Raw genomic sequence first — 20,823 nt, forward strand, 5'->3', positions numbered from 1 at the left:
ATCTTTTTCTTAATAACTTTCTCTCTGCATCCTGTGATAGCACTGTAGAGGTTAGTATTAGGTGATATGGACTAGAACTGCAGCCCCAGCACGGAGACTGTGAAAAGAGAAGGTTAGAAGTAAACCTCTGTCCCACACTACTGAATTTGTGACCGCTTTTGGTTTGGCCCGTGGTCGTAGCAAATCACCCTCTCATCCACGGAAGCCAGCAGGCTGTTGGTGAGGGAAGTTTGTGGCAAAGCAGCCCTATCAGCGATGAGTGACTAAAGACACATCTAAGATGTTCTTTCGCTCCCTGGCTGGGACCCTGGACCTGTAGGCTATGTTGGCATAACATACTGAGGCCATGCTAAACAGCTGGAGACAGGGAAGAGCATTTATTCACAACCCTGTTACCAACTGGAAAAATGAAACTACTAAGAGTAAACTAATAGCAGTAGTTTTTATAAGGCAACATGGTGCTGAATCCCAGCCCTGCTACTTACTGGAGTTGATTGTGGTAAAAGTTATAACACAGCTCATTTGCAAAATGAACTCAGAATTACCTAATACACAGGGCTTTTGAGAGGATTGGGTGAGATAATGTACACAGAGTACCCCACACATTCCTTAGCACAAATTTATTAAGCTCCTCAATAAATATTGGTCTTTTTTGTATCTTCCTCCTCCACCCCTCCCTCTCCTAACTCAGTCACACTACATGAATGCTGATGTCATAGGTCATTAAATTTTAGAACTGAAAATTATTAAAGGTTGTCTTTTTCTTTAGCAAGAACCCTTTTTATCCTTTTCTCTCATGAACTCATAATTGCAAATGGACTGCATTTAGGATTAGAGAGCTAATATGACTGTAACTGAAAATAAAAACTTTAGTATTCCTCTGCAGCCATATCTCAGACTAATTCATGATCTCTTTCAGGCTTCTTGAAATGCTGAAAATGCCTCATGGAGCACCATTACTATGTGGGACTCCCTCAATGTTGAAGAACACTTGGTTGAGGCCTTCTGAGCTTGTCCTAACTCCCTCATTGAGATAAGTTAAGGGTAGACAGATTAAGTGTTTTGCCCAGGGATATTCTGATATAGTGGAGACTGTAACACATGTCTCCTGACTTCTGGTCTATTGTACCACTCTTAAAAAAAGAAAAAAACAGGATCATATAGATCAAGACCAATTTCTAAGCCATTGCAGTTAGTTATTTAGGAACTCATTTGGTTTCAACATTCTTTGTGTAAGTTTTTACCAGTTCTTCCATCCATGTGACTTCCTTTTTAAAAAAACTGATTCACTAGCAGTTTCCCATGTGATTAATCAGCTACTGTATTCATCGAAGAAACTTTTGAAGTATGTATTTATTGTTGTTTTTTCCTCTGTAAGAAGGTTGTCATACACTTTTCTAATATGCATAGTCAGATCTCCAGTCCGCTTTTTTTTTTTTAAACATAGCCACATGAGCCAATCAAGTTTTATTTTTCTAGTAAAGTGATACAACTGTAAAAACAGTGGGCCTGGTGGCAGACTGGAGGGGAGGAAAGAGGCAAAGCATATCTTCTAGCACCCTTTGGTATTTTTAGTTTAGTTTTTCTAGGATCCAAGAGCTTTAAAACGTCTCTCAAAAAATACCTTTCCCAGACAAGGGCCAAGTATAAATAGCCAACTCAGTAGACAGTTTCATCTTTCATGAGTATTTCTCCCTTTTTGTGAAAGTTAAAAAAAAACATCCTGTTCCTGCTGCTTGTCATCTTATTATGTCCAAAAGAAGAGGTTTAGGTCAGTGTAGGGGTTGCAGCTTCACTCCAAAGAAGGACTGGGTGCATGTTCCTGGGGACTGGAAGTCCCACGGGTGAGCAGTCAGCAGGTGCTGTGGAGAAGGAACACATGCTAGCATGGTGACCACCCAATTGAGGTCTCATTTTAGCAGCTAGACTTTTCAGTACATTTGTTGGGGAGCATTGGCATCCCTTTGAGCTTAACTGTTGCTGTTCACGGAGTTCCTTACATTTGTGATGTTTTGTACCATACATTAATCTTATGCTGTATTTTAGTCTACTATATTAATAGGCACAAATGTATAGGCTTATTAAAAAATAGAATGTAATTAAATAGAATCTGATGAATGGGGAGAAAATTTTTTTTTCATGGTTGAAATGCCCAAGTGCCATTTTTATGTATTTCAACACAACCAGTTGAAGGAACTAGAAATGGAAAGATTTCTGGTCATCTCTTTATGGACCATACTTAAAAAATTTTTTCTGGTCACTTATGGTCATCTTTATGGCTCATACTTACAAATACTGTTTTCTCCTTCACTTTTTGAGACATCCTGATGCTTCCCTTCTATGCAAATTGACTTGTAGCTATATTTAACACATGCTTGGTGATTTACTAGTAGCTTTAGATTATTTCCAGCTGTGTAAAAAAATACCTGGATATGCTTTCCTAGCACATGTCATCATCGAGTACCCTTTCTAATGACATACAGAAGCTTCATTAGATCGCATTTTGTGCAGTCAGCATGTAGCAAATAGGAGCCTTCCTAAGGGTCTAGTAGAGACTGAAGATGTAGGGCTGGCAACATTTTGTAAACACTCTGCAAAACAAGTGTTTTGCATTTATTAGTCTTATGAGGGAGTATTTTAAAGGACATGAAACTATTTTTTCCTTGAACTAGATTTTTACACTCAATGAAAAGTATGTCAGTATGCAAACAAAGCAAAACTATTTCTGTTTATGACACCAGTTGTTTCTGACATTACTTCTCAATGTTGCTACACCTCATTTAATTTAATTAAATATCTGTCATTAGTTTGCTAGAGCAGAAATTAAAAATATAAACACAGATTGTTAAAAGAGGCCAATGGAAAAATCAGGCTGCAAAATATTCTGTTGAATAGAAAGAGGTAGAAGAAGTCATATGCTGGGTCAGAATGACCTGATCACACTGCTGCATGTGGTGTGGGGTTCTGGGTTGGATCCTGGAATAGGAAACATGAGGACATGAGGGAAAAAGTAGTGAAATCAAATAAGGTCTATAAGTAGGATGATATCAATGTCAATTTTTTCGGCTTTTAAGAATTATACTATAGTTTATTAAGTTATTAACATTAAAGGAAGCTGGTCGAAGGATAGCAACTTTGCTGAAAGCCCAAAATTATTACAAAATTAAAAATTTTAAAAAATGACCTTACTAGTGATTGAGTAAATAACTTTAATAATATTCATGTTTTAAAAGTTGAAGGGATCATTTTAAGTCTTACTCAACATATTTCCTTAATTTTTTTTCTTATTTTTGGAAATATAGAGGAAAAAATTAAAAGTACAGGAAGTATAAAGGTCAACGTATCTGACCAGCTAGGACAAATGTAAACATTTTGTCCTATTTGCAGTACATACACACACACAGAGGAAGAGACATAAAACTCACAGAATCATTCAGCCTTTTCCAATGTCCCAGTGCTCTTTTAGAATTTTTATTTGCTGTCAATTTGTCCAGCAATACATTCGTCCATTAGGAAGAAGAATAACTCGTGCCTTAATTCATTTTCTGTTGTCATTTATACCGGAGTTTAAATGTATTAATATTCAGCTCACATGAACTCTAAGTATTATCTGTGGCTCTGGGTTTATGTAGGTGGTGATATATAAAATAAGATTCATTTTATCCAAATAAAAATATTTAGTATGTTTCTTGATGAAAAAAACAAAAAGGAGGAGATGGTGTCCTCATAGGCTGCCTTCTGACAGAGTGAAAGAAAGGGGAAAGGAGAATTAATAACCCTTTCTTGAGTCCCAGGATAATTTTCGTATTTTGTGGTAGAAGTGTGCAGTTTGATTTACTGTTTATAAATGTCCCTTTGTGAAATTCATCACCACTCTTTATTATTAAGTCTCTTATTACTGATCACCATAGTCTCTTATTACTGTTCATTTACACAAAGGTTAAAACTACTTGAACTAACAAGTTTTTCTACTATTTTGTTGTAGTTTTTTAAATATGTAGCAGAAAAGTGTTGAAAAGGAAACTGAGACTATTTTAAAGTTAAAACTGGTACTTGTGGGTAAACCTTTCTGTGGTGCCATAACTGGATCCCCTCAGTAAGGAGTCAGGCCACAGCAGGCTAGTATGTGTAGCAAGTGTGGGGGCAGTAGGCACATGGGGATGAGCTAGATCAGTGTGTAAGCTTAAAAGTGAACTGCACCTAACTTCCTTGTAGGGGCATGGCACAGAAGAAAAGAAAGGGATGAAAGAAACAGGGCGGGCACACGCGTATCCTTCTGTCATGCGTTCTGTCAGTGTCTCTGGGCAGTGCCACTCCTGTGTCCCGTGTCGACGTCGGCACCACCTGTGTGTTTAAACAAGCCCATGATCAATGCTGGTAGATCTGAGGTATAGGCAAGTGCAACCTATAAAAGCAGTAAAGAAAGTAAGAATAGAGTGAGGGGTGAGCTGTTGGGGAAAAGAAAAGAAAATGAACAGCAGCTGACACACATAGGTACTCAAATAGTTGATGAGAGTGAAAGAATTGACAGCACATAAACACAAAGAAGCAAAAAAGGAAAGGGTTTGTCTGATAAGAGGCAAGTTTTCATGTTTTTCAGCAGTTCACTTGCTTCACAGAGTGAATATTGTAAAGGTTGCTGGCTTTTTTTTTTCCCTCTAGCACTTAATGAGATATCAGAACTTGAGGCTAGCAGATGGCTAAGGAAACAGATAACTGTGTTGTGAAAGAAAATTGCAGATTGCTCACTTGATCTTTATATACTCAGAATGTGGTAGATAACCAGTAAATGTTGGTTGAATGATGAATACATGCATGCAGAAGTATCAGTTCAGAGGTTATCAAGGACATCCAGATTCCTTACAGACAGAAGCATGGAGTAGCGCTTCTTTAAGAAATTAGATGTGGTTATGTATACTGTCCTAAGAAATTATCCTTAAAGTCATGAGACTATAGAAGTTCACTGAAATACAAGATTGGATGTGCTGGGGAAGAACAGAAACTGAGAATTACCCCAGGTAATTTACTTAAAGAACACATATCAGTTGACATGCTTTAAGTTATAAATGACAGAAAATCCAAATTAAACCAATTTAAGCAGCCTCATGTGGGTGAACAGTCTGGGAGCGGTGCTGTCCTGAAGTGGCGGAATCTGTGAGCCCTTCCTCTGTGTTAACACGGCTTCGGCCTCAAGCTCCTCAGAGAAGCTGCCAGCACCTTTATTTTCTTACCTTCAAAACCAGGGAGCAAGAGGAACAACTTGCCCCAAAATATTATTGTACCTCATCAGTTTTCACTGAGTCTTCTGTTAATCTGTGAACCAGATCAAACTCCAGAGAGCATCAAACATGAAAATCTAGAAAGTTTGGCAAGTTCCCAGCCTTCCTAGTCTACCTCCTGGGTAACCAGTCGTTAGATCATGCTGTTGCTGGGATATAGCTAGAGCTGGGCCGGTGTGTGTCTCAGCTGCAAGGTTTCTCTCTTGGGCACATTGTGTAGTAGAAATATCTAATAAGATTCACATTCGATAAGTATGTAGTTACATCTATGAAGAAGATTTTATCATATGCTTACAAATATCTTTGCATAAATGAAAGCTGCTGTAGAGTGAGAATGGTGATCTCATTCATCTGTGTGCTCCAGACAAAATTTTGTCAAGCCAATTCCTAATGAGATTGCTAGTGATGAATACCAGTCTTTTTTTTTTATAGATAATTACCTACACTTCCACAAGATTGTCCTTTATGTCTCTCTTTGTTCTTTTGCCTTAATTTTGACCACTCACTCCAAAGTAATGTTTTAGGGATGATTATAAATCAACACATCAGAAGGTGCAGGTTTCTCACTTCATAGGAAGAGGCTACAAATAAGGAACAGGAGCAGCTAGAAACCACCCTGTGGTTGCATTAGAACCAGAGGTATCAGTATGAATTCATGATGTTTAATATATTTACTGATGGATAGATAGAGAAATATACAGGGGTAGTATACCTACATATACTTCTTAGCCCTCTCTGCTGAGAGGGCCTAGAAGCAGTGAGCGTACCTACCACCCAGATCCTGGTTTCTAGCTGTCATTCTTCAGCAAAAGAAAACAGGCCTCTTCAAAGAAATGTCTGATGCAAAAGATGAGATGCAAGAAATACAAAATGAGCCTGAACCATCTTATGGCCAGAAACCAAGAAGACGTCAAAAATTAATGGGGGTGTATCCACAGGACACAGGAACCAGCTTGGCGTGGTTTCCAATGGCTGGTTCAATTTAAGCAGCAAAGTAAATAATGATAGTATTGGATTATAACTCATAAAATAAATATCCATGAGTCCATACTGATATAAATAAATAATTGAACTAATAAATAAATGGGGTGGAAGGGACAGCTCTTTTTGCATAGAATACTAATTAATGAATGAATAAGAGAAATAGGAAATCAACCTTATCACACACCACAATAATAATCATTGCAGACAAGAACAGTTGATGGGTACTAACTGTCATAGGTAGAAGTTTGATGTAAAAGAGGATACTTGCATAATCTCCAAAAATCTCCCCACAAGATATTTATTACTTACAAATGAAAAATTCACTTTACAGTGGCCAAACCTGGCACACACACTTCAGCCATGTGATCAAAGTTAATGTTACCAGTAATAAAGTATCAGTACCACTTACCCTTTTATCGTGCACTGAGAAGGCATCACTTTTTTGGTATTCTTGCCAAAGATGTATAACCTCATTCTAGTGAGAAAACATCAGATAAACCCTCATTGAGTAAAATTCTACAAAATAATTGGTCTGGACTAGCCAAGAGTATCAAGGTTCATGAAAGACAAAACTGGAGAATCTGTCACAGCTTAAAGGAGACTAAAGAGACTTGACAGCTAAGTTTAGTAGGGATCCTAGGTTGGATCCCGGACCAAAAAAAGGAAAATGGCAACGTTTAAATAAGATCTGTAGATTACCTAATAGTATCACATCAGTGTGGATTCCCTGATTGCATATTTGTACTCTGGTTATACAGCAAGGTGAAGGTCATTGGGAACTTGGTATATTTTTGCAACTTTTAGGTAGCTCTAATGTTATTTCAAAATAAAAAAGGTTTTGTGTGATTGTGTTTTTAGAGGAAAGGGACTTTGAATAGATGGCTTCTAAAGTCTCTTCCATCCAGGCCTTATTATTCTGTGGTACGGTGATGCAAAGTGAAGAATGACAAAGATTTAAGCACTTTTCCTAACTGTCTGTCCGTTGAGACAGCTGAAAATAGGGTCAGATTCTAAACTGACAACTCAGTTCAGTGAGATAAGTCCAGAACAGCTGCTGTTGTGCTCAGTGCTGTACTGAATGAGATGGCCCTTGCCTCCAGGAAGGTCACAGTCTACTGGACCTTGAAAATGATGTGGTCTTCCTTTTCAATCACCTAGATTACTAAGGTCTCTCTTCCTTGATGTTTTTAAATAATGGAATTGGATAGAATGATACAGAAATTGGTAAGTCTTGAAATCTATCCAAGAGATTAAGAGACCCCAAAGAGGGCCCCTAAATTATTCATTGTGGGTGCCTGATGAGATAATGATAAACATTAAATAAATACGCAACCTAGGAGACCTTTGGGGTTAAACACTTTGTGTATGAGGGACCAATAGGATATTCACATTAAGAATACTAACAGATACTAGGTATTTCACTGTAGGGTGAATAGTGTGAAGATGCATGTAGTTGAGAATAAAAAGCAGTATATAATCTTGATAATCCTTTAAGGCTCATTAGCTAGATGATTGTACTGAATTAAGCCTATACTTTTATAATCCCATTGTAACACATTTCTGAATAATGAGTTAGTATGTCTCATTTAGCAGATACTTACTGTTGAGAAGTAAATATTTCAAGAAATGTCATGCAGTTAAGTAAGGAAGTTATGACATAAGTTCTAAACTCCATTATTAAAGATGTTTTTGATTCTTGGGTATTTGGAACCTGCTTTTATTTTTTTTCTTTCTGTTTTATTTTTTCATCAGTCTAAGTGAAATGTCACTTTAAATAAAGGAAATTGTATAAATGAATTAGAAGTCTTAGTGCCACAATATATTTGATGAAAAAATTTAAGAACTTTATTTCAACCATCATAATTTTTAACAGAAGTCTTAGCCCTAACACTTTTGTGGGTGTGATGTCTTCTGTGGGAAGATTAGAAGTTGTATATCTTATTTCTACAATAGGAACATGCAACATGTATGAAGTTTTCAAGTCTCCACAGAATTGCAAAGTCACTGTGGGTACTGTACTTTGAAACATATATACTGTGGGCCTAAGGTGTTTTTTAATCTTTCATCTCTTTTAAGGATCAAATATCATTAGAAAAATAAGCCAGGAGCATTACAAATGTGCTCTGGTGAAATTCAGTATTCACAATGACAATTCAGAATATGAGCTCCTTGGGGGAAAGTTAACCCACCATTGCTAACTTTGCATCCAAATATTTTAGAGTGTGCCATTGGTTTTATGAAAAGGTTTTGATCTACACTTCTAGTTTAAGTTCAAAAGAAAACCTACATCTTAAAGTGTATTCCTTTTCTGGGTATATTTACTTTGAACTATAGAATATAGTTTTTCTCATAAATCTAACCTGCCACTATCTGTTTTTAAGACTTTGTGAACTTCAAGTGGTTATGATGTGTGAAGTTTGGATTAAACTAAAATTTTTAGAAAACACATGTTATATATTTTGATTGTTTTGAATTTTAACATGGGCCAGTCAAAAGCATGAGTCTCTAGAAAAGTAATATACTATACTCTGTTACTGTTAAGAAATCACAGAAAATTGCCCTTTCTCATCATGTTAACAATAGACAAATGAAGCAGCTGTTCGTGTTCTGAGTGTAGTTGTTTGAAAAACTTGCACAATTTAATGAAAATGTCTCTACTCATAAAACTTAAAATGCTCACACATGGAAAAAGTCATAATGTTTTGGCAAATATTGCTTTGTTAGGAATGTGAATGAGGTATACCTGCTTCATAACTGGAATTCTATATAAGGGGCAGAAAACTCTGGGGGAAAGCCAGCTGACAAAGAAGACTCTGACAAAGGATGAATTCATGCTCTTCAAAAATACAGATAGTTCCTGCCCAAACATACTTTTTTGACAAAGAAAAATTGTAATACGTGCCCCTCTTCATTTCTTTTTTTTTTTCAGGCTTCATTCTTGGGTCATCATTTCTACTCAGCATAAATGATTTTCTCCTTAAAACAAATCTCCGAGAAAGAAGTCGGATTCTGATGGGACCATGTTGTGCTACTGCCAATCTGGAAGCAAAATGGTGTAAACACAGTGGCAGTCTAGGCCCGGAACAGTCTGTACCAAAAATATCCATTGATTTAAGAGGAGGTCTGCTACAGGTCTGTAGGGATTAGCCACGTTTTTTGCATAAGTTTTTAACTGGACTTTGATCATTTCTTGAACCGTTTCACTAAGTTTTAAGTAATGATGTGGTGACCTTTTATGCATTTGATTTATAAAGTATGAAAGGTATGAATGTATTCAACTTATTTCTTGATAACCCTCCATTTGGGTAAATTTGAATGTGTTCTTTATATGATTTGGTGGCCTCTTCAGATTTGACATGAATCCAAAAAGCTTGAGAAATTCACAATTATAAAATACAGAAATAACTAAGGAGGCATATTATATATGAATTTCTTGTGTTCACCTAAAAGTTGTGCTGCCTCAACCTTTTTACCATATTTCTTACACAGAGCTAAATGTGGGGACATCCTGATAACTTACTCCTTTCTATTGCTTTGGAGATTTTCAGCATCTATAAGAAATCTTCATATATTTTAACAATAAGCATGCAGTTCTGTGTTGTTTTATCAAGACTATGAATTGTATTACTGCTTCTCCATGGCAGCAAATTATCTCACATTGAAAACAATAATAAAAGCAAAAACAAAGTACATCATCTCTACATTATAAAGTCACTGACTGTCTCTTGACACTTTAAAGACTAGAGCACAGTGTTCAACTCCCCAGCTTGACTTTTTACCTATCTCTGTTTTTCAGAATTCAGTGAAAATAATATTGATGAGAGAAAAACAGATTTAATATCTCTTACCTTCATTTCTAAGATACCTTAATTGCAGAAAGCAGTATCTACACTCAGGGTTTAAACTCTGTGTTATCTGGTTCTCTTAAAAATGATGGTTGTTTTGCCTTTACCCAGCATAATTCAGAAAAAAATCTAACATGATTAGAATTTTGAGTCCTCTGACATCAATCATTCTTACCCACTGGTCATTCTTCTGTTAAATGGACTAATGTTCTTCACATGCAGAAAAGGGGACTTGATTCTCTCTCTGAGAGGAAACACCAAGGCCTTTGTTCTGAAATTCTGCTGTAGCTCCTCTATAGTTGATTCCCAAGGGCTGTTGAATACGGTGCTGGCACATTCTCACTAAACAAGGAAGTTGGGAACCTTCTAAGTTCAGGTTCATTGAACATATCCCCTCTCTTTTTCTCTGAAGAGTAAAAGTGCAAAGAAAGGAACCCTATAATCAAGATGTGTTATTTAATCACATGACAAAATGTAGGAAACTATTCCACAAAATTGTTGTTACTATCTTGTGAACATTTTGGCTTAGCTCTTCATTGCCTTCTCTTAGACAGTAATAGGTGTTCTTTTCTGTCTTTACTAAGCTAATTCATAAACATTACATCACATCACATAATTCCATTGTTAATTCAGCTTTTAAAATTGATTTTTATTCATATAATATATGATGTAATTGCTTTTCTTGTTTTATATATTTACTCAAGTAATAGAATTTCATCCCATAGGTCAGTTACTTCTTAGAAATTGTAATTATTGTCTGTAATTAAATTGAAAATGATTACAGTCTTGCAGTAATTGAAATATGATGGTACCTAACTATTCTCATGAAATGTATGTATTTAAAATCCACTGACATTTTTTCATATGATTTTAAAGGTTTTCTGGGGTCAAGAACATTTGAATTGTTTAGTTCTTCTATATGAGTTACTCAGTGGATACCTTAATGAGCAGGAAAATTTTGAAGCACAAGTTTCTGAAGCAATACTACAAATGTCATCTCTTGTGGAAAAGAATCAGATGTTTAAAAGTGAACAAAGTTCAGATGACCTACGGACAGGTCTATTTCAGTATATACGAGATGCTGGTAAGTAGCCACAGCTTCAGTATGAGTGTGTGTGTGTTTGTTTTAACTGCACATTCATTAAATGGTAACACATCAAGATCACTTGAAAAGTACATTAGTATCTGCAGTGCAAAAATAGCGCATAACCATTCAGTCTCTCTTCAGGGAAAAGATATTCAAACTATAAAAGAATGTGTCAAACTATATAAAAATGACCAAGCTTCTTCATATTCTTTAATCCTCATAATTTTCTTGCTATAAGTCAACATGCTCCCTTTCAAAAACATTCTATTAATTATACTTTCATTTAACAGAACCTTTGAAAATGCCTGGTGTCTATGAAGTCCTGTTTTATAATGAAACTGAAGATAACCCAGGGATGATGTTATGGAGATATCCAGAACCTAGAGTGCTCACTCTTGTTCGAATAACTCCCGTGCCCTTCAACACCACAGAGGATCCAGATATTAGCACAGCAGACCTTGGTGATATGCTGCAGGTATGTGATGACTATTCATTTTAAATAAAAACATTGTGGGAAAGTCCTGATTAGATACTGGAAAATGTTCGGAGCATACCTTACTTTTTCTGTCAGTAGTATCAGAGAAAAATATACACATGTGTATATTTATATATGAACACACAATAAATAAGAAATAATATGATTCATATTCATGGTGCATGGTTCTACTCAGTTCTGTTGTAGATAGGTTATGTCATATGGTCTCTGCCTCTAATGAGACAAACAGGTGTCAATTCAGTTCACTACACATTTTTTGAGTACTTACTATGCTCTCACATTCTTCAGCATTTCTATAACTAGTCTATGAAATATATATGTCCACATAAGGCCCTAGTGGATAACTCAGTTTTTATTTTCTTTCCAGACCTGAAAGTGGTCTTGGGGCTTGAGGTAGGCTGATAGGAAAATCATCTAACTAGTGATAAAATTCTATATGATTTTTGAGTTTGTTGGTTGTCAGTTTCCTGAGTTTAATGTAAAGTTTACTGTGAATATCACTATATTGTCATTCTACTTATTAATATTCTGTGGATCTGAACTCATACAATTTATTTTTCTCTCAATTTTCCACCTAATAACAAATACTTAGTATTCCGCACATCCATCCTCTCAAAGCTTAGGAATTATTCCTGATTGCTCTTTCCCTAACTCCCCATGTCTAATTTACCAACATGTCCTATTAGTTCTACTTCTAAGATATGTCTGTATTCCATCTATCCATCTACTTCTCTGTTTCTATGGGTACAACTTGAGTCCAAGCTACCGTCTTCTGTTCCCTAATACCTTAACTTTCTAACTGATCTCTGTGACTCTGTTCTTGACTTCCTGTAATGTATATGCCAAACAGCAGCTTAAGTGATCTTATAAAAATGTGGATCATGTCAGATCACTCCCCTAATTTAAAACCTGATGGTGGCTTCTCCCACAAGATCCCAATATCTTCCTATGGCATCTAAGGACCTTTGAGCTGTGCCCTGCCTGCTTCTCTCTCTGACTTGATCTCATACCTGTCTCCCTGTTTCTCTCTATGCTCTTGCCACCCCAGTCTCCTTTTTCTCCTTGAGTGTGTACCTCTTCAGTCATTTCTCGGGCTCTGCTTCCTACCTTTGTTAAGTGAGTACCAGCTCAAATGTTATATCCTAGCTAGTAATGAGCATATTATTACCACTACTTTACTCTGTATTACATTACCTTATTTTATTTTCTTCATAGTTCTTATTTCTATTCAAAATTATTCTATACATTTATATATTGACTTGCTTATGGTCTTTCTCTCTACCATTAGAAAATAGGTTCCTTGTATGTCTTGATCACTTATTTATCTCTAGCCCTTGGTACATAAAGATATTCACCAATTTTTTTAAATGACCTATACTTAACAAATCAGAGTACTAATACAAATCAGAGGAGTCCAAGACCATAGGTATTATTATACTCATATAATTCTTGTTTTAATTTCTGATTGTAATACATTTAGTCAGATACTCACCTTCTGAACTGAGAACAGTGAAATGTACTGTCATTTTTCCAAGTGAACTAGAGTGCACAGAGCTATGCAATTTGCCAAGATGTCAACAGTCTCTACTTTGGTTTTTTTTCTTTTGATGAGAACTTTAAGACCTACTCTCTTAGCAACTCTACTTCAATTTTTAAATCCTCAAATTTGTTTCCCTTCCTGTCAATATCATATTCACAATTACCTTTTCTACCACTATTCTTGGATTATTTTTGCTAAATAAAATAAGAATATCTTTGAATCCAGCTCTCTGTTAGACTTGCCCAAATGCAGAATATCTGTGGTATTTTCAGCCAAAATTAAAATACTTACATACAAAGTTCCACCATCATGTAAGGGCTTCTTTCTAACTGACCCTTGTATTCAGATTTATAGCTGGATATAAGCACATTTATTAACAGAAGTCTGATAACTCACTACTCATGGTAATATTGTGCTGGTTATCTTAAAGAGGGCATTTAAGGTAGTAAGTAGATTCACTAGTGACACATTCTTCATCTTCTCATGCCATTGGAGAGGCAGGAAAGCCTAGTGGTGAAGAGGATGAGCTACAGCCAGAATACCTGGTTCAGATTCTGGCTCTGACACTTGAAAATGGTGTCTCCTTAGACAAGTAACTTAATTACTCAGCTTCAGGGTTTTCTGTTTTGCTTTTTTTTTCACCAATAAAATAAGGCTGTTAATAATGTGATGATTATGAGAATTAATATGTAGAAGACACAAAGAACAATGCCTGGCACATAGCCAGTGCTATGTAAGTATTAGTACCACCACTACTGTGATGACTATTGTCAAAACTCTTCATCAAGCAGGTTAGACCAGAGAGAGCTGTGGTCTCATGCCTCTACCAACCAGCTAGAGTATCCAGGAGATCTGGAATAGTCCCAGGGGCCTAGGCAGTGGACTTGGCACATAAGCAAACCAGTACATGAAGAAGCCTGGCAGGATTCAATAAGCAGAGTTGGTAGCAGAGAGGTCCTGTCATATTTCATATCTTATTGGAGAGATAGGAACTGAGATGTGGGCTGAATTCAAAGACAGGGATCCTGGCCTCATAAGCATGACAGAGTTGCATCTAATGTAAGTTGAAAGGGAGAGCTTGATCCCAGTGATGAGAAAGAACACTTAGAATGGTCACCTGGAATGGATGACAGAACAAGACTGGCAGAAGGTTGCCGTGCTGCTGAGCTTCTGATCTAATCCTTGTATTCCCCTGACTAGGAGCCCAGTTTGTCCCAGGTGGGGTTGAGCCTCATCTGTGAAAATAACTCTCTGGGTTGCAGTCTTAGAACTATACAAACTATTTTGTTTCCTTGGAGCTTCTGTTGAGAATAGAAAATAAGGTACATGAATCACAGGGTTAATTCAATTGGACAGCTTTTTCCTTGAACGCTTGGAGTGCCAGGCTCAGGGCATGTACCTGGAAATTCAGTTTCTAAACTGGACACTAGAGTTAATGTTATTTACCTTTCAGCATTGTCACAAGAATCAAATGAAATATTATAGCTGAAACAAATAAATGCCTTACACATAATGAACTCTTACTAAATGTTCATTTCCTCCCCTCCACAAGCAAATGCCCAGACCACTAAAAGAGCCTCCTAAAGGGAATTCCAGCCTTCAATCTCTCTTCCTTCCAACTTGTCCTACAAAGTTCTTAACGAAACAAGTGGATTATTTCACTTAACCCTAGAAAAACCTTCAGTGGTTTTATAACCATGCTAGACTGACCTTGAGAGCCCTGTATAACCTTCCCACCTCCACATCCAACTTTGTCTTTTACTCCCTTACACATGATCTCAGTGCTACTCAAACTGGCCTATTCACATTCCCCAAGCCAGCCTGGGACATCCCACTTTCATACTGTTCCCTCTTCATGTGAGTCTCTCCCTTCTCTGCTGAAGTCCTATCCATGCTTCCAGATGGTTAAATGCCATCTGTTCCATGAAGCCTCTCCTGGACACTATCTCCAAGCATATCACCTTCCTCCAAAGTCCTGTAACACACCATGGCACAACTTTTTTGCTATTTCTTAACTTACTGCTCACATTTTAACTATGTGTTCATCTGTTGTCTTCCCCTTAGATTCTGGTTTCCAAAGGAAATGATCATATCTAATTTGTCATTATGTCCCTGTAGTATCCACTGCAGTGGAGATGCTCAGTATAGTGAATGGATGAATGAATGCATGAATGTCCATATTCCTCTCTTGTATTACTCAAAAGTATTATATTGTTTGTCATTACTTTATGGGGCTACTGAGTGAGTTTCGGTTTTACAAACTGAATTATGTCAGGATGCATTGTGTTATGCTTCAGTGGTAATATCTACTGTAAACACACAATCTAATGTCATTATGTTACACTGGCTTTTGGTGACATCAGTGAATATTCTGCCAACCTTAGAGGCTAGTTCTTAAATACAAAGATAAGTTAATCTCCTTGGTTTTAGTCCAAAAGACAGAATCAACTTTGATGACTTTTTCCTTCAGGACCTTTCAGTTCATAAAACTGACCTTACAAAGTTCACTTATACAGAACCCTCAAATTTATCTGTTTATTTGTCTTTCCATGGTTGATAGTGGGGTTTATAAACAGGTTCCCCATATAACTTTTTAGAATTTATTTAGCAATTGTAATGAAAAACATGTCTATAATATTAAACTAAGCACAGGTTCTGAAAGAAGGCCTTGAAATTAATGTTCACAGAAAGCAAAAAGGAGCTTATTTTGTGGTCAGTTTATATATTTATATAGTTTATCACGTTAAGTTTTAAGTGTTAGTATCATAATTAGATGTCAATAAAATTCGGACTGTAAGGTATCATAATGCCATCATCGTGGAAGGAATGTTGTACAGTTTAAATGAGCTTAAATAGAAGTTTCTGGCAGTGTATCTGGGCACATAATGTTTTCCTCTCTCATGCTGTTGTGTACCCTGCCTACTGAATATTTTGTTTGGAGGTCCTCCTGTTCCCAGAATGTTAAATTTTAATCCTTCCTTTGTAATAGAATTGGTAATGGATATTTTAATTCTCATACAGATTTGCCATACTTCTTAATCTTGTCTCAGTACTACAATATTCTTCTTTTCACATTAATTTTTGTCTTTGTGTTGCATAAATTTTTAGATATCTTCATTGGTAAATGACAGTAGGCCAAACATGCCCTCTTTCCCTGAAGGTCTTAAGAGTATAAAGCTTGAGCATTACAATTCAAGACAAATGCTAAATGGATTAGGATCACTGAACCAGTTTAAACAAATGGGAAGCAAAGTTTAAGAAGTAATATGGAGGATGAATTTGGCATTGGTAACAAATTGTATGGATTAAAAAGAAAGAAGAGCTAAAGCTGGGAATTGCTTTAATGCAAGGAATATCTAGGGTACACATAGGATTCCTGATGCTAAAGTCAGAGAAAAAGGGAAGAGTTAGGATTTAGGAAAAATTAACCTAGCTTCAGAAAACTTTATATTAGAAAAATTAAATAGACACTTAGATTCAGATCAACACCTTCAGAAAATGTGAATACAATTAACAAATGAGGTAAACATACCTGTTATTTTTACTTCCAGTTTACAGCATTTCTCATCAACCAATAATTATTGAATATCTTCTCAGTATCAGTACTACTGGTATGGTACTACAAGGTACAGACGTGAGGATATAGAGATAGAAGATCTGTCACGACTCTAATAAGGTTTATAATTTGAAAAGAGAGGGCATAATTGTATATGCAAACTCATAAACTAGATTTGCTGAATATATATTAAGATAGACCTATATATTTATATAGGAGGAAACATATAATTTGGGGAATTCTGACTTCTAAAGAGTAAATTGAGTTAATTGGGAAAAAAGAAATTTGTTACTAAAGCTGTATGATTTCATAGAACTTTTCAGTTAAAAAGGTTTTCAAGCTTAAGAATTTGATGCAGGATTCTTATATGAAAAAATCATGACTAGAGTCCTTAAAAGATACCCTCACAATGATAACAGGAAGAAAAGGCCAAAACAAGCTGTGTCATCTGGTTATTTCTGGTGGAGGAGAACAGTTAGCCAAAGAAATCCAAACACTGATGCCCACTGCACTTTGTTTATCCAGTTTGAAGGTCAGGAAATTAGTTTTTAAATTAACACTAATATGATAAAGATCAAAGTGAAACTACTGGAAGAATAATGAACAAGATACTGCATATTTAAAAACCAAGAAGAATCTACATGGTTGAGATATGTGTTATTTTTGTTTCAGTGTGTTAAGATCATCTTTTGTTTTACACCCAGCACTATGCTAGGTTCTTGGCATTATAACCTCATTAAATTTCATTTTATTCTGTGAGGTGGGTATTATCCCCATTTTATAAGTGGGGAAACTGAGGCTACAAGAAATTAACTGGTCTTGAATCATAAAACTTAAAAGTCAGAGAACCAGAATTTCATGTCACGTTTTTCTGGCTCCAAAACCTACGTTATTTATGCTTTTTGTAAAACACTAGGTAGTAATATTGTAGATTATACATTCAAGTGATAGTGAGCCATTCTGTTGTGAAATGTGGAAAGAAGGAAAATAAAATTCTCCTTTTACTTCAGACTGATAAATCATGAAATAATGAATCAGACCAAAGATATACAAAATAACCTTAAATAAGTAAAAGGACTACCAGACACCCAAGATGGATTGGGTCTTATGATATCTAAAGAAAAAAATGTCTCCTTCGAGAGAACTGCTCAGCTCTAGAAGCCTAGGAGGGCCACAGAAGCATTCGTTGGCACAAGTCCTCCTGGCAGCCTGCAAAGAAATGGTGCCCAAGCATCTGGTTCACCTGGTAGCTGAACCACCTTAATAGAGACGAATGTAGGAGCTGTCAAATTTCTGTGTCTAACGTTCAAATCATCTAACCACCCAAACAACCTTCTAACAGTTTGGCTCCTGGTGCAGTGTGTCTATGGAGGGAGAGTCATGCATTGCTCAGGCCAGCCCCGTATCCAGGCTGCTTGGCAGTTACACATCGCATGGTAAATTAATAACTTGGCATCTGGCTTATGTATCAGTCTCTAGTGAACTTTGCTGCATGACTCAGCATTCCGAAGTCTAGTCACTGCCAGGACACCATGGAAATTTTCTGAGATTGCAAGACCAATGGCCAGATCCTGAATCATGGTGAATCCATCATGCTAAGTGCCCTCCTGTGGCTCCTTGCCTTCCAAGTAGGCCGGCCTTTCCCAAATGACATCTCTATTATGCAATGGGTTGCAAACCTTTCCAAGGAAGATTCTATTCTCCCTACCTTGAAGGCTTCAGAGGAGAGAGAATGTGGGGTAAAGTGCCTAGCATAGTGCCTTACATGGTAAAAGGCTCAGCATAATATTACAACACTCAATAAATGGTGGCTGCTCTTACCACCATCATCATCATTGTCATCCTGCCAGCTGATTGAAGAACATGGATCCTACTGTGGCAGACCAAGAAACCCTGTTTTCTGAGAGGGATACTCTTTGTGTTTATAGTCTATTAGTGTCATAATAACTAAGAGTGCTGGCTCTGCATGTGATTAATGGGATGCTTTCACTGACTGAGAATAGCTGCTGTAAGAGTCACCGTCTTCCTACAGCCACATGATCGGTGGCCTCCAAGGTAGTATGTCAATGACAGTCCTCTAAGATGCAGGTAGCAGAAACTCCACTGAAGCTGGCTTAATGAAAAATAGAGGGATCTAGTGTTAGGCTACAGTAGGGAATCCTAGAGGCCATGGGCACAATGCAGCTGGGTCTCTAGAAGGAGGGACATAGAAATGGAAGACAGGAACCAGAGGAGTCTTTACTCACTATCACTTTTCTCTGCTCCTTTCTCCATATTTGCTTTATTCTTCCTATTCAATAGACTAGCTATTCCCCACCTGCCCCTGCTTCTCAGGCTGCCTAGTAGTCTCCCTATAAGCCCCAGATCTCCCAGAGTCACAATTACCAGTCCAACCTCCAATCCAGTACCATGGTCCTGATTGACCTGGGGTGGTGTCAGGTGCTTTTGGGCACATTCAGCTATGCCCACGGAATGGGGTCACATTCACCAATGTGGCTGTGAACCGGGTCATTGTGAGCTCTGCAGGTATCCCCGTAGGAATCTATTCTATGCTACATCTCTTTTCTCTGATTTCCACTTTGACTAGCTTGACCCAACTCATGGTCTTCCCAATCTGACTGACTCTAAATGTCTGTACAATGTATTCTCTGTCTAAGAGGGAAGCCTTTTATGTATGGTCTATAGTTTTGGCAAAGAACCACCACTGGCAGAGGGTTTCTAGAAGAACTTGCTCCCTAAAAAAATTTACCCCTTTTGCTATGGTTTTTCTAGCTTTTCCCTTTGCAAATATCTGGCAAAGCTGTTTCTCTGCACACATCAAAGGCCATCTGCATCTGGAGAAAAGCCCCATATCACTTTTTAAATCTTCTCATTGCCCTCCTTTAGCATCCTCCCCAAAATACAGATTAGGTAAGATCATATGTTTTATGCGTGTGAGACATTTTCTCATCCCCAAGATCTTAAAATCAGTACCTTTCTTGGTCAGTGCTTCCTTTTTAATGCAGTGACTATGTAGCCCATTAGCATCTTCACAGATTCTGTAAATACCCTCCCAGTTCTATGGATCCATGAGAGCTCTATGTATGGAACAATTTTCAATTTTTGAAATTGAGTTTACAATGTGTTGCTTAATATCTGTAGCTTAGTGGTGATTAATTGTGTGTAGTTTTCTAATAATATTTTATCCTATATACTTATCCATAGACTGAACCTTATAGGTGTGTGCATTTTATTATTTTTCATAATTACTTGGGAAAGTGTTCCAATTCAGGCAGTAATATTTGATATTACCCAAAAAATTAAAAACTAGACTTTTGCTGCTTTAAACTTGAATTTATAAGTTTCCTGTAATTCTAAAGCACATGGACCTGATAGGCAAAGGTTATCATATTAGCACATGGTGAGAATCCGAGAGTTATGTGCAAGCTAATAGGATTTGCCTCTTCCATGCACGGCTTAAAAAGAATGAAAGGAAGTGTTCTTGGGTGTTTCTTTTCAGCTGTGTTGGGCGGTACACTTATAGCTGCAAATAAGTTCCCAGAATCCTGAGCCTTTTTCTTTTATAAGCACCTCCTGCTCACTGGCAGCTGTATTAATGTGTCCCAGAAGGCTTTGCTCCTATCCATCATCTTTAGGAAGAGGTGCTCAAAGCCCAGATATGAAATTCATTCTTGCTGAAATGCAGAAAAGAAAAAGAAGTCTTGAGGGCTCTAGGGAAGTAAGAGACTGAGCCAGACTCTTAGGAAATGAAGGAAAAGAAAAAGTCCTATGTACCCAATGGACACAGTAATAAACGGTTTTGAATGATGGGTAGCAGTACTGGAGCAGCTACTAAGTGTTTTGCATCCAGAAGCCATTGCCTCCTTTTTTGGACAATGAGGGGAATCTAAAATAGAGTAGTCCCTGAATACACTTTCAATCATTCTGTCTTCATAGTGTTGTAAAAGTTTCAAAAAAGAATCTAAGAATATGTTGAAAAGATTTCTGCCTGAAAATTTTGAGGTCAACTCAGTAAATACAGATAAAAGGGCCTGGG

General features: G+C 36.9%; 1 protein-coding gene across 7 annotated transcripts in view; it reads left to right on the forward strand.

Moving 5' to 3' along the window:
- The window catches only part of VPS13B (vacuolar protein sorting 13 homolog B), an 861,603-nt gene that overhangs the window by 713,901 nt on the left and 126,879 nt on the right, over positions 1-20,823 (forward strand). For all 7 annotated transcript variants that reach the window (XM_073229878.1, XM_073229881.1, XM_073229877.1 and 4 more), the window contains 3 exons: positions 9,193-9,395; positions 10,985-11,192; positions 11,486-11,670. In XM_073229878.1, the coding sequence (XP_073085979.1) occupies positions 9,193-9,395; positions 10,985-11,192; positions 11,486-11,670 (596 nt within the window). The remainder of the gene's footprint in view (positions 1-9,192; positions 9,396-10,984; positions 11,193-11,485; positions 11,671-20,823) is intronic.

Source organism: Manis javanica, chromosome 2 (assembly GCF_040802235.1).
Source record: "Manis javanica isolate MJ-LG chromosome 2, MJ_LKY, whole genome shotgun sequence".
NCBI lineage: Eukaryota > Metazoa > Chordata > Mammalia > Pholidota > Manidae > Manis > Manis javanica.